Source organism: Tamandua tetradactyla, chromosome 2 (assembly GCF_023851605.1).
Source record: "Tamandua tetradactyla isolate mTamTet1 chromosome 2, mTamTet1.pri, whole genome shotgun sequence".
Taxonomy (NCBI): domain Eukaryota; kingdom Metazoa; phylum Chordata; class Mammalia; order Pilosa; family Myrmecophagidae; genus Tamandua; species Tamandua tetradactyla.
In genome coordinates, this window is record NC_135328.1 from 44,087,090 (window position 1) to 44,101,430 (window position 14,341).

General features: G+C 46.4%; 1 protein-coding gene across 9 annotated transcripts in view; it reads right to left on the reverse strand.

The window, feature by feature from the left end:
- Window positions 1-215: 215 nt before the first annotated feature.
- LOC143669319 (alpha-1-acid glycoprotein 1-like) overlaps window positions 216-14,341 on the reverse strand; it is a 41,853-nt gene continuing 27,727 nt past the window's right edge. For all 9 annotated transcript variants that reach the window (XM_077144035.1, XM_077144093.1, XM_077144030.1 and 6 more), the window contains 6 exons: window positions 3,345-3,475; window positions 2,861-3,003; window positions 2,549-2,619; window positions 1,747-1,854; window positions 1,516-1,619; window positions 216-410 (listed from right to left, as the gene is read on the reverse strand). In XM_077144035.1, the coding sequence (XP_077000150.1) occupies window positions 345-410; window positions 1,516-1,619; window positions 1,747-1,854; window positions 2,549-2,619; window positions 2,861-3,003; window positions 3,345-3,475 (623 nt within the window). In that variant the 3' untranslated portion in view covers window positions 216-344. The remainder of the gene's footprint in view (window positions 411-1,515; window positions 1,620-1,746; window positions 1,855-2,548; window positions 2,620-2,860; window positions 3,004-3,344; window positions 3,476-14,341) is intronic.

Here is a 14,341-nt window from a genome sequence, read left to right on the forward strand (position 1 = left end):
GCAGAAGGAAAGCTCCCTACACTGGGCTCCTATGGCACATGGCCCATCTCATCATCCATCATACACATGGTGAGTATCACACCAGGGGCCCTTCCTGCCAGGGGCAATATCTTATCCAATGCCAGCCAAGACTCGACTTGGGGTAGGCTTTAAATGAATGAATGAATGGATGGATGGATGGATGGATGGATGAACAAACAACAGGACTTGTCCCAAATACAGAAGCTTTATTAATGCAACTGGGGAAACATTCAAGAGATGAAGAGCTGGTGGTGGGATGAGGATGGGCCCCAGATCCCCCAGTACCCTCCTTCCCAGCTCAGTCTTCGGTCAGTCCTTGTGTCCTAGGACTCCATGTTTCCTTTCTTCCTCTCCTCCTCATGCTCTTTCTCCAGGGTCCTACACATATCCTAGTGGAGAAAAAGGCACAATTATGGTGGGAGGAAAGGTTTTTTCCACAGGGATGGGAAGAACTCTGGACTCTGGAACCAGCCCAGCAGGGACTCCCAACTTTGTCACTTCCTAGCTGGGCACCTTGGGGAATCACTTTCCCTTTCTGAGCCTCAACTTATTCACTCCAAAATGGAAGCTCAGATTCTTCATCACTGTCCTTTTCTGAGCATACCTGACCTGTCAGATCCTGAGGCAGTGTCTCCTGGGTGCCTCAAAACTGTACCCATTTTCAGAGGATGAAACAGAGTCAGTGTGGCCCCATCACCTGTCTGAGGTCTCCTAGCCAAAAAATGAGTGAGGCTTGTCGTCCACATGGTCTTCATTGGGGACCTGTGCTCTTAAGCCCTTTCCCAGGTTTCCCACAGCTGGGAGAGAGCGTGCCCTTCTAGAGGGCATATGAGATGAGCTCTGGTGGCAAATGGATGTAGTTGTCTTTATTTAAAAGTTATGAAATTATTTCATGTATGTAAAAATATATATAACCAGCTCATAAGCTGTGTGATTTTATAGATAATATTGCATAGGATGAGATGAAGTGGAGGCTCGCATTTGCATAGTTTTAAAGAAAAAATATAAAGGAGACACTTATGCAGGCAATAAGTGGATATACAAAAACTGGAATGTGTTCCTGGACTTGTGGCAGTTTGAATGACACTGAAACCACAGTTCTGAATCCCAGCTGTTCAGGCAATAAAAATGAGCAGTAGGAACTGACACAAGGACCAGGGAATGGCTAATGGCACTGCCTAGAGAGTGTCGCCCCCCACCACCCCAACCCCGCGTCCGACCACCACACCTTTGCTAGGTTGCTCCCCTCCAGTTGACCTCAAATATCCTCCCCACCTACCCTGTGCATCCTTCTGGATTTCACAGTGCCTATTCCCTCTTGGATCCCCACCCAGCACCCACAGGCCTGCGGGAAGCTCTGCTGTCCCTGCTTCAAAGCAGGATGCCCTGTGCAGCCTGGGCTGGCGGCCTTCCTTCTCTTGGCCTCCAGGGCTGCCCACGGCTGGACCACCCCCAGGCTGGCACTGGGCACTGCCTGGGCCCTCTGGCATTCACCTTCTTCCCATCCATGTATAGGATTTCCTCGTGCTGCAGGCCCATGCAGGTGAGGGCTTCGTGGAACTCCCTCAGTTGTTCCTTGGTCACCTCCTGCTTCCTGGCTGCAGGGGTGGAAGGGCCTGGGTGAGGAAGCTGGGAGGGGGCCAGGCAGGGGTGGGGTTCTGGGCACCCACCCAGGGGTGTGGGAGCCTGGGTGAGTCTGGAGTCAAGGGCTGCCCACATGCCTACCACAGAAGGCTAGTCCCAGGTTCTGCTCATCTTCTGGGGAGAACAACAATATGAAGGTCTCGGGGTCCTTGGTGAGCCACAGGTTGGAAAAGTGTTCTCTCTTCTTCACTGGAGGGGAAAAGAGCCTCTGGATGGGACAGAGAGGATGGTACTGTCCCCTCTTTCATGAGGACACCTGCGCGTGCTGAGAGTCACTCATCCGACCAATGTGTCCAGAGTTCCCTCTTGCCATTTTACAGATGAGGAGAATGAGGTCCACAGAGGAGCCCCAGGGCAGGAAAATGGGGCCAGTTCAGCACAATTGCCCTTCATGTGCCCCTGCTATGTGCTGTCTCCCTGGTGATAATTGGGACTTGTGTGAAGCCACCATCTGCCCAACAATGGGGCTGCCACACTTCATTTCCAGAGCATCTCACAGTGCGTCTAAGACAGAGGCAGGTCTGGAGCCAGCCTTGGATCTGAGTCCCAGTTCTAATTATAAGCTGTGTGCCCTCAGGGATAGGCCTTGACTTCTCTGTGCCTCTGATTACTCACATGTAAATTGGGTAGGATTTTCATCATGTTCTCTTAGGGCTACTAAATCACTTCATCCATGTAAAACACTGCATAGGAGGGGCTCAAACATGGTGGTGATAATTCCTTTGATTCCTGCATGTGCTGGCACCAGGGCCACAGAGACATAAGCCACGAGCCTTTCCTGTGTTCTCCACACCCTTAGCCCTCCTCCTCCTCTGGGTTCTACCGACCTGCCCCAGGGCCCCCATTTCCGCATGCAGCCTCCCAGGTGCTGGCCCAGGCTCACCAATGCGGGACAATATCCCCTTCTGCCGCTGGATGCGCCCAGAGTTGACATTGTAGAAGCACTCGGACCCACTAACGTCAGACACAAAGTGAGATCACAGGTCAGACGGTCATGGAGAGAGGGTCACGCTCCCATGACAGTCAAGAAGTAACAAGATTCAGGCAGATTCCAGTCGGCCCTCCCACTCCAAGGATAGGGAGACAGACCAAGGCCAGGGGAGTCCTGGAAAAATTGCTCCCATCTTCCCAGTCTAGGAGGAGGAGCCAGGGCTGGCCCCTGGGGTGCGGTGGAGGTTGGCACGTGGGGTCTCACATTGTCCGGTACTCCCTGAACTGTAGGGTATCTTCCATCAGGTTGGGGACAAGGTAGAAGAAGACTGACTCGACCATTTGAGCAATCTCATTGTAAGCAGGGTTGCGTAAGACGGCGGCGATGAAATACCACTTGCCAGAGAGCTGGGGAAAAGGCAAGAGCTGATGACGGGGAGCTGGGGCAGAATCCTTCACAGGCTCAGGCAGATCCTCCCCCCACTTGGCAAACAAGGAAACAGAGGCCCCACGTGGGGAGCTGGATGTGCAGGAGCTCACCCCACGACCAGGCATCTCTAGGGGTACCCCCTCCATGCCCAGCACAGAACTGCCCCTGCTGTGGTGCCTCAGAACGGGGTTTCTGATTTTGGGGACAGGAGAATGGTTCCCGAGGCTCCTGGATTTCACCCCAGGGTCCGGGCAAGGAAAGGGGAGAGCCAGCAGCCAGCAGGGGAGAGGGCGCCCTAGAGGCTGGGCCCAGGGCTCACCCGCTGCAGGGTAGCATCGGTGATGGGTGCGTTCTTCGTGTAGTCACACACTGGGCCCTGGGCACTCAGCAGAGGAAGGAGGCTCAGGGCAGCAAGGGCCCAGGGAAGCGCCATGCTGGGACAGGAGGGCTCTGGGTGGCCAGAACAGGTGGCAGAGGGTGCAGTGACCTTTTTAAGAAGCTGTGGTTTAGGGTATGTGGGGCCCAGCTAGAGTCCCCTGGGCTGTGACACAATCCGGGGAGCGCTTGGGAAAGGCCTTGCACAAACCCTGCCTTCTTTCCCAAAAGGTAGCTCTGGGTAAAACCTCCAAGTCCAGGTCTAATCTGGGTCCCCTTTGGCCGAGAGCACGGAGGGCTCTGGCTAATTCAAGGTTAGGATGGACGTGGGGCTGGAGAGAGAGGTAATATTTTGAATCCACAGATTTCATTAGAGGGGTCACCCACTGGGCAATTTCATCGTTTCATCCAGTTGATTAGGACCAGCAGTGAAGCAAGTGCCCATGTCACCTTCAACTTTCCCGGCTGGTTGGCACTGGGGTTTCCGGAAAGGGGAAGAAAACATGATTCAGTTCCAAATAAGAGTGTTTCTAGCCATGGAGGCAGGAATATTTACAAAAGAGGGGACAGCTAGGTTGACTTCTTATTTCCAGGAAATGGATTACTTGAACCAATTCCCAGCAAGAATCAAGGACACAGTAAGCCCACGCTGCTCCCCAGCCAGGGCCATTCAAACAGGGAGCCTGCTGTCTTTTCTCCAACATACCCCGTATCTTGGGACAGTGACCAGCACATTGTTAATACAGTAAATATTGTGGAATGAATCCTGCCTGTTTACATTCCTACTGGATGCACTCAAATGTTTCCCACATGAATAAATACTTTCAAAGAGTGTTATTACAATATGCTTACAATTTTATATTCTCAATCATTCCACATATTCTCCATTATATTTTATGTTTCAGAGCAGCCTGTACTTATAATTTTCATGGATTCTTTACTTTCATTAACTTCATCCTGTCCTCTCTGCATGTCTACAGCATTTTGTATTTGGATTATTATCCTGATGCTAAGTGTCAGACAGCAGGAAACGTGCTCCCAAAAAATATCATGGTATCCAAGAAAAGCAAAGCAAATGTCCACTAGAACCTTAAAAACTAGAAAAACACAAAAGTGTTCATCAACAGGTAAATGGGAAAAATTTGTGGCATTTTCATTCAATGGGATATTGCTAAGTAATAAAAGGGACATGAATCTTAAAAACGTTATGCTGAGGAAAAATAAAGTAGACATTAACAGGGCACATATTATATGATTCCATTGATACGAAGTTTTAGAATGGTAGGAACTCATTTCTAGTGATAGAAATGAGACCAGCAGGAAGCTGGGGCAGGCAGGGCAATTTGATGGCCAAAGGGCACAAGAGAAGTTTCTGAGGGGATAGCAGTGCTCTATACTGTCATTGTGGTGTCAGTTCCAAACATCTATATCTTTGCCAAGACTTATTAAAATGTAAACCTAAAATGTGTGCGTTTTATTGTATGCAAATAGTATCTTGATAAAGTAGATTTTAAAAAATCCTTTCTCAAAGCAGAAAAAGCAAAACCATAGCAAATTTAAAAGAAAAACACTAATGGTTTTTAATGCTGTGCCAATTTGGCAATGCACCAGTGAGTCTTTCTCCATATCTTCATCAGAACTGGAATTCCCCTTTTTCTGCATATTTGCCAGCTCAGTTTGGTTTTTGAGTTTGCATGGCTGTAATTTGATTCTTGAAAAAGTGGAGCTTATCAGGAGAGAGCAGACTGAGGGGAGGGTGAGGCATATCGAGTACTGGAAGGGCTGCAGGGCACGGACCAGGCTGAGGGGTTTGCTATGGACTCAGGTGGCATATAACAGAAATTGGAGGATGTTAAGTATGAATGAGAGTGAAATAATCATATTTGCTCTTTAGAGATGACGTTGCCTGTGTGCAGTGGGGAGGATGAGGAGGGTGGAGTTGGGAGAACAGCCTGGAAGGGCCAGTGGAGGCTGGCCCAGTGGTCCAGGAGTGAGATGATGGCGGACAGATTCCAGATGCTGTTTATTCCAAGGGGAGGCTGTGCATTGTGCAGGGATAGCAGAACCCTGCACTTTAGAGGGCTGCACATACCAGACACAAGCATGCACGTGCACGCACGCACACACACACAGCTTATTAAATAACACAGAAGCACCTGTGTCACCTGGGTTCTGGTGCCTGGTCCTGCCACAGAATGACCCATGGCCCCAACCCCCACTTTCATGACCAATACCGTTCAGGTCCCAGACAAACAGTTCCCGACATCTTATACTCCTTACTCTTGAAGAAAAGCCCACTGCATCAAAAGATCCTGATTATTGGGGGGTGATGCTGCCACTGACATAGGAGACAAGCCCTGCTTTGCAGCTTAGAGAACAGTGGAGTGGACGAACAGGAATGACAGACCAGGTAGGGTAGGTGGTGGTGCAGAGCGAAGCTGGCTCTCCCACTTGCTGGCTGTGTGACCTGGGGTAAGTTACTTCACTGCTCCCTGCCTCAATTTTTCCATCTCTAAAATGAGGCTAATGATCATATTCACTTCATCCAGGTATGAGGACTCAACCAGTTTACATTTATAAAATGCACATTAAATGAAAATAAAGTTTCTTTAAGAATCTGCTCATTATCATAATGCTCACCATCTATTTAAGGACAAGCTTCAGTGGGAAGGAAAATAAGAATCTTGCATTAAAGAAATAGTTCTGTGATTGTGGATTACATCTCACTTCTAAAGACATCAAAATGCAAAATTATTTTCTTGAATCTTTCCTGGACTCAAGAAATTAAAATATTTCCCCTATTATTAGATAAAGTTTAAAACAATAGCTCAGAGAGGTAAGGTGACATGCAAAGGGTCAAACAGTAAGTGAGCTTTAGACAATTGGAAATGCATGCATTTGACCCCCTTATTTCTGGGGAAACCCAATTAAAATATTTCTTCACCACGACCAGGGTTTAGCTTTGGTGACAAAAATAGATCTCCTTCCTGATGGGCAACCATGAAGAAAGAGCAAACCATTCTCATAGGAGCTCTGTGTCTGGGATTAGGAAACACTCCCCCCAAAAAAGAAGGTTTGCTCAAGTTCAAATCCTATTGTGTCATCTTGGGCAATTTATGTACCTCTTTGGGCTCAGTTCCCTCACCTGAAAAACCAGGGAATTGGCGCGTGTCATGCAAGGTTGTGTGTGAGATGAAAGCATGTCATACTTAGCATGTTACCTCATTCATGGTGAGAGCACAGGACATTGAGGTTACTGGTTTGAAATTGTCATTTAAGATTTGGAATTATTAAGCATAAGAAACTTTCAATTTTGTAGGTCATAAAGCACTTGAATCTCATCGATTCGTTGTAGTTTATCCTACAATTATTAACCCTATTTGTGGTTTGTATGCAAGACAGGGCATAACACCTCCTTTAGCAGAGAGAGAAACTGAACCACAGGGAAATGTCAAGACCTGGCCATGGTTATGTTTCAGTCAGGAGGCCGGGACTGGAACCGACCTGCAGCTTCTCCCTTTCCCCCAGCCACTCCTTCACTTTCCCTTATTGGCTGCATGAGTGTTCTCCAAGCCGGCTGCCTCATTTGACATTCCACCAGATGTGCAGGAGGGTGCTGATTTGTCCACATTCCTCATCAACACTTCTTATTGTCTGTCTTTTTTTTTTTTTTCTTAAGCCATCCTGGTGGGTGTCAAGTGTGTGAAGTGGCATTTGTTGTGGTTTTGATTTGAATTTCCCTGATGGCTAATGATGCTCAGCAGCTTTTCATGTGTTTCTTGGGCCTTTGCATATCTTTTGAGAAATGTCTGTTCAGATCCTGGCAGAGCCCTGTATACACACTGGATGACAACACAACTTTGAAAGTGGAGGCCCAGGAATAAAACCAGGGTATGCTGAGCCCCCGCAGTGTGCCACGGGATAGGCAGTGAATGTCTCCAGCGATGTCCTCTGAAGCTCAGTCCTGCCTTCTTTAGGTGAAATGCCCCTTTATCCCCCCTTGGAGTCCACCTCCCAAAGGCCACGCCCCTTCCTGCCCACGGCAGGTCTCCTTGGAGCCCTTGCTGCCCTGAATGAAGGCAGCAGTCACTTAGACACCTCCGTGCTCATCTCATGGCCTCTCAACCCACCTCATCGGCTCTTGATGTCCACCCCCCACGTGCCTGCAGGACCAGGCAGAGAAGGAGGCCGTCCCCCTACTGCCCTGGGTTAGCAGGACCAGACCTTTCGGCCCCTCAGAATCCTCATTGTTATCACATTTCTCCGGGGCCCCAGCTTGGCAAATGAGAGCACATGAACTCCCTCTTCAGTGAGGGGGGCTTTGCTGCAGGCCCTGGTGCCCTGTCCCCCTGAGATCCCAGCTACAGGTAAGAAGTACCCTGAAGACTGGCTTCAATGCCTCTTCCTCCATCCATCTGGCATACTGTCGGCAGAGAGCACTGGTCAACAGATATTCGTTTGATGAACAGGTAGCTGAAAGCCTGTTCCTGGGCACCTGTTCCTGGCCAGGCACTCTCACCTGTGCTATCATCCCTCATCCTTCCAAGTCCTTCCAGATAGTGCTGGCTTCTCCCAGGAAAGAGATTTGAGGGCAGGGGACTAGCTGGTATAAGTACGGGGTTTCAGGCTTGGGACCTGGAAAACCTGGAAACAGCCCAGCAAAAGAGGACGTGCAGCCAGTGGGTGCACAGTCATGCCAGGTCTCCCAGGTCCACCAGTCCCCAGAGCTCTGCCCCTCATGCGGGCTCGGCGTCCTGGCTGTGCCACACCCTCAGCCCTCAGCCTGTGGGGGCTTCTCTGAGCAGAGAGGTGTGGACCACAGCTGCACCTCTCCCACACAGTGACCATGGGGAGAAGAGGAAGAAGAAACGCAGCAGCCCAGCACAGGGCCGGACAGATGGAAGTGCACAGGGAGCTGGACCTGATGTGATGCCTGTCACACACATGGCCCCCAGCAGCGCCTCAGACACTGAAGGGGAAAACCACGTGGGAAACCTCTGGGAGACCTGCTGGGAGCTCTGGGTAACTGCCAGAGGGCCGCACTCATTAGAGGGTAAGTTTGTCCTGAACTGGGGCTGGGTGGGGGACTGGAGCCAGCCAACTGCTTTCTGACATCTAGGTCTTTGCTCAAATCCAGAAGACAAAACATGAAAAGACAGGGCATCCCAGCCTCTTTCAATTCCTGGCACCCACGTTAGAGTTTGAACCCTCCTGATTTACAGCAACAAAGACTCAGGCCTAAGGAAAGGCTCAGGCAGGGAGTGTCTCATGTGAGCCACCATCCCTGACTTCTCAGCAACCTCATGATTCTTCCCTTAGGCCATGAGAGAGCGCCAGCCCATCCCCACCACAGGTGAGATGTCACACCCTCAGTATTCCAGAGCCTCCTGCTGGGCAGCATGGTCCTGCCTGGGAGTGACCTGTAACCCCTAACCCGAGGGCTGGACAGGAGCCCAGATGGGATGGGATGTCCAGTCAGGATGGTGATGGGGCAATTCCAGCTCCTCGACACATGGGCCACAGAGATGACTAGTGAATGGGTGACCCCAGGTACTAGAGTTTAGGGAACACGCTATGCTGATTCTCCACAGATTCTGACCCATTTCCAAGAAGACACACCAACCCCACCCCTGAGCCCAGCTCCCTGTCTCTTAAGCATTCAAGGAGAACAAACAGCTCAGGTTGAGCAGAGACACAGCCCCTCACAGGTGGCCCACCTTGTCTTCTCCACCTCTTCATGCCCCCATCATGACCACATTCTGACTGTCAGGCTGACACGTCAGCACAGGGCCCCAGCTTGGGAGGAGGAATGGCTGGTGGTGGCTGAGGAGGAGGGTGGCCAGGTTTGGGGTGGGGCCATGAGGGTTCTCCAGAATCTTCTAGGCTCTCATTCCTAAAGCAAATCCCACAGCAAGGTGTTGTTCCCTGGCCTAGGAGGTTCTAACTCTAACTTGCCCTCTGGCCACTGTCCATTTCTGGATCTTAGGTCAATTCCTAACTGAATGCTCCCGGAAACAGGCAGATCTCCAAAGGTCCATGGTCTTCAGGTGGTTTCACATGCCCAACTCCAATCCCCCAGACCTCACTTTCAATCCAGGAAATGGAGGCTCTGAGAGCCCAGGACTAAGGGACCAGCAGATACCAGCCACATGGCTAGCCAGCTGACAGAGGTGTTCCTGACCCATCAGCCTTCCTGGAATTATGTATCACTCCCTGGATCTGTTCTTTGGGACATTTTTATAGACTGGAAACTGTAAAGTGGAACTTAGTAAATTCCCATTTTAAAAGCCATTCCTCTTCTTGTATATTGCATTCCCGCAGCTTGCAAAGTAAAACAGCTCCTAACAAAGAAAACATCAGATGGCATCACAGGCAAACTTTATTAAGCATTCCAATAAGAATTAATACCACTCCTCCCTGCAACCTTCCAAAAAATGGAACATGAGGGAACAGTACCTAAACTCATTCTATGTATCCAATATCACGCTAATAACAAAACCTCAACAAGATACTGTATGAAGAGCAAACTACAGACCAATCTCTCTAATATTCTAATAGAGATGTAAATATACTTAACCAAATCCTTGCAGATCAAATCCAACTGCATACTTAGAGAATTATTCATCATCACCATTAGCTTTTATTCCAGGTATCCAAGGATGCTTCAACACAAGAAAATCAGTTAACATAACTCATCACATTAACAAAAAAAGGGAAAAACTGCATGATTATCTCATTTGATGCAGGAAAGGCAAATCACAAAATTCACCACTCTATCTTGATAAAACACTTTGGAAGGTAAGAATTGAAAGAAACATCCTCTAAATAATGAAGGGCTTATATGAAAAATAAACTGCTTGCATCTTACTAAATGGTAAGGGACTGAAAACTTTCCCTCTAAGATTGGGAACAAAGGACACATATTGTCACCATGGTTATTCAACATTGGGCTAGAAGTTCTAGCAAGAACAATTTTTCAAGAAAAAGAAATAAAAGTCATTCACATTGGGAAGAAAGAAGTAAAACTTTCCATATTTGATGAAGACATGCGGTATATTTTGTCAAAACTGAAAAAAAAAACCCATGGCAATGCTTTACTTAAGCAGATCAATGATTTTAGCAATGTGGCAAGATACAAGATCAACATGCAAAAATCTGTGCTGTCTCTATTCAATACTAATGAGCTATCTGAGGGGGAAATCTAAAAAAAATTCCTGTTGGAATACCAAATAAAAAAATCAAATATCTAGGAATAAATTTAATGAAGAATGTAAAGGACCTGTACATAGAATACTGCAAAACACTGATAAAGGATTTCAAAGAAGACTTAAATAAATAGATAGACAATCCATGTTTATGGACTGGAAGGCTGATTGTCCTTCAGATATCAATGCAATACCAAACAAAATGCCAATGGCCTACTATACAGAAATGGAAAAACTAATTGTCAAATTAATTTGGATGGGAAATGGGCCTCAAATAGGAAAAAATATATTGAAACAGAAGAATGAAGTGGGAGGTCAAATCCTTCCTGCATTAGAGCTTATCATAAAGCCACAGTGGTCTATGCATCTTGAGACTTGCATAAAAGTGGATATATCAATCAATAGCATCAAATTGAGAATTCAGAAATGGACCGTTAGATCTATGGTCAATCGTTTTTGTTTGTTTGTTTGTTTGTTTGTTTGTTTGGTCTTTCGTGCATGGGCAGGCACGGCAAATCAAACCCAGGTCTATGGCATGGTAGGCGAGAACTTTGCCTGCTGAGCCACCATAGCCCACCCAGTCAATTGGTTTTTGGCACAGCCTCAAAGTCCATTGGGCAGGGACAGAACAGTTTCTTCAGTAAATGGTGTTGGGAGAACCAGATATCCATATACAAACAAATGAAAGAGGACTCCAAACTCACAATCAATGAAAAATTAACTAAACATGGAACTAAGACCTAACTATAAGAACCAGTACCATAAAGCTCCTGGAAGAAAATGTGGAGTAATATCCACAAGATCTAAGGATAGGATGTAGTTTCATAGACTTGCACCCAAAGCACAAGAAACAAAAAAAATAAATTAATAAATTAGACTTCTTCAAACTTTGAAAACTTCTGTGCTTCAAAGACCTTGTCAAAACGGTAAAAAGGCAGCTGATTCAAGAAGAGAAAATATTTGGAAACCACATGTCTAATGACAGTTTGATATCGAGACTATTTAAGAAAATCCTACAACCCAGTAATAGAAAGACACAACCCAATTAAAAAATGGACAAACGACATGAAAACATGAATATAGGTAGCTAAAGGCAGCACTGACTGAGAAGTACATTGGTGAATGATGGCACATATTTAGGAATTGTGCTGGTTTGAAATGCTATATATACCCAAGAAAAGCCATGTTTTAATCCTAATCCCATTTTGCAAAGGCAGCTGTTTCTTCTAATCCCTATTCAGTGTTGTATGTTTGAAACTGTTAGTGGAACATCTCCCTAGAAATGTGATTTAATCAACAGTGATTGTTAAGCTGGATTAGGTAGAGGTGAATTCCTACCCATTTGGGTGGGTCTTGATAGTTTCTGAAGTCCTACACAAGAGGAAATCTTTTAGAGAATGAAAGAGATTTGGAGAGAGCAGAGAATGCTGCAGCACCACGAAGCAGAAAGTCGACAGCCAGCAACCTTTGGAGATTAAGAAGGAAAACGCTTCCCAGGTTGCTTCATAGAACAGAAAGCCAGGAGAGACAGCTAGCAGATGATGCCGTACTCACTATGTGCTCTTCCAGCTGACAGAGATACTGTGACCGTGTTCACCAGGTGCCTTCTCACTTGAGAGCGAAACTCTGAACTGCATCAGCTTTCTTGAACCAAGGTATCTTTCCCTGGATACCTTTGGACATTTCTTTTGACTTGTTCTAATTGGGATATTTTCTCAGCCTTAGAACTGTAAACTATCTACTTATTAAATTCCCCTTTTTAAAAGCCATTCCATTTTGGGAATATTGCATTCCGGCAGCTAGCAAACTAGGACAGGAATGAATATTGTGCTGCTACAAAAAGTAACAAAGGCATGAGGCATGCAACGATGTGAGTGAATGTGTGGGACATTTGGTGGGGCAGAAGAAGCCAGAAACAAAAGAACAATTATGGTATGGTCTCCTTTAGAAAATGCTTCTTAGAAAACAGTGGCCAAGATTGTGAGCTTTAATGGCAGATGTGTTTGGTCCAGAGTGATAATTATTATTTCTGGATTTCGAGAGGCTATATATCTATACATAACCCGATATTTGGAGATGGAAATGAGGCTGATCAGGTTGGAGCTAAAGTACTTCAGGACACAGGGATAAGGAAGACATTGCTTATACTTTAGAACCACACATACTCTTGGAGACCAAAGGAAGAAAGGTCTACTTGTTCTGTAACTGAAATTTCTTTAGAGCACATAATCTACCTCAACGTATCTGTATAGCTCTTGAAACACAGGGAGCCCAGAGGAGGAAAGAGGTCCTTTAATCCTGTGTGGCTTAATGCAATGCTGGATACATCCTAGAGTCCCTTAAGCAGATAATTGAGAAGAGTTGGCAGGTCCCTTGGGTGATGGGAGAAAAAATAGGGAACCATTAAACTTTACCATCAGGAAATCCCCTGATGCTGTGTCCAAATTTTGGGACACCCAAATCAATAGGCCATGCCCTTGATCTTGAAGCTTACTCTTGTGAAGCTTATGTAGGTAGTGGAGAAGCTTAGCTTACCTATAGGCATGCTTAAGAGTTACTTCTGGAGGACCACTTTTGTTGCTGAGATGTGGCCCCTCTGTCTCTAAGCTGAACTCGGCAAGTCAAATTACTGCCCTCCCCCACTGTGTGGGACATGACATTCAGGGGTGAAAGTCTCGCTGGCAGCATGGGAGCTGGCTCCCAAGACTGAGTCTGGCCCTGGCACCATGGGATCAACTATTCCATTCTGACCAAAAGGGGGAAAAGAAGTGTAATTAATAAATTATCAGTGGCTGATAGTCAAATAGAGTCAAGAGCCTGCTCTGGAGGTTGCTCTTACGCAAGCTTCAATTAGAAATTGCTTCCTATCCTAACCTGCCAAACCCCAAGTAGGACCATTCTAGACAATCCTAAAGAACACTTACAGCAATATAGAAGATTCCACAAAGGTTCCATGCACTAGAGTCACTTTCCAGAAGCCTACAACCTCCAGATGGGTCCCTGGACCAGGTAAGTCCTGAATCCTAGAGGGCCCAGCCTCCACAGAACATCAGCTAGTTCCACCACTCTAACCTATATTTTTGACAGACCCTTCCAACGTGAAAAATTTAGAATGGCCATAACCCAAACAACCCTAAAGAGAGGGACAGAAACATTAAAGGTGATCGTAGAGTTATACAGAAAAGATAGGATTTAGCAAATGAATATGACTGCTGAATCATTCAACTGATAACTCTTTTAGTCTCCAGTATCTTAAAATAGCTAGAAGTGAAAACCTAAAATTCTGGAATTGAAACCATGTCAAATTCTGAAATATGTAGACAATCAATTGTGGTGCAGTGTTTTCAAATTTATTACTTTTTTGTATATATGTTAATATCAACAAGAAAAAGAAAAGAAAGGTCATTTGTGATAATTAAAAAATATTTCTTCTAGCCTCCAATGTTCTGGAGCAGCTAGAAGGAAAAATCTGAGAGGATTGTAGGGTAGCCCATGACAAACTCAGGGATCAGTCTTGTAATGGTTTTTGGAAGAGTACTTTAAAAACTATTCCTTTTGATTTATTTGCTTTCTGTAGATGTTATATTATACAATCAAAAAGTGGGGAAAAAATGGTGGGTGCTCTTCCCTGAAAATGTGCATTGTCACCTGCATGAATTTGTCTACAATTTGAGGGGCCTAGAGAAAACAAAGGGCAAGGACCCCAATGCAGGGGAGGGCAAGGGTGAAAGGATGT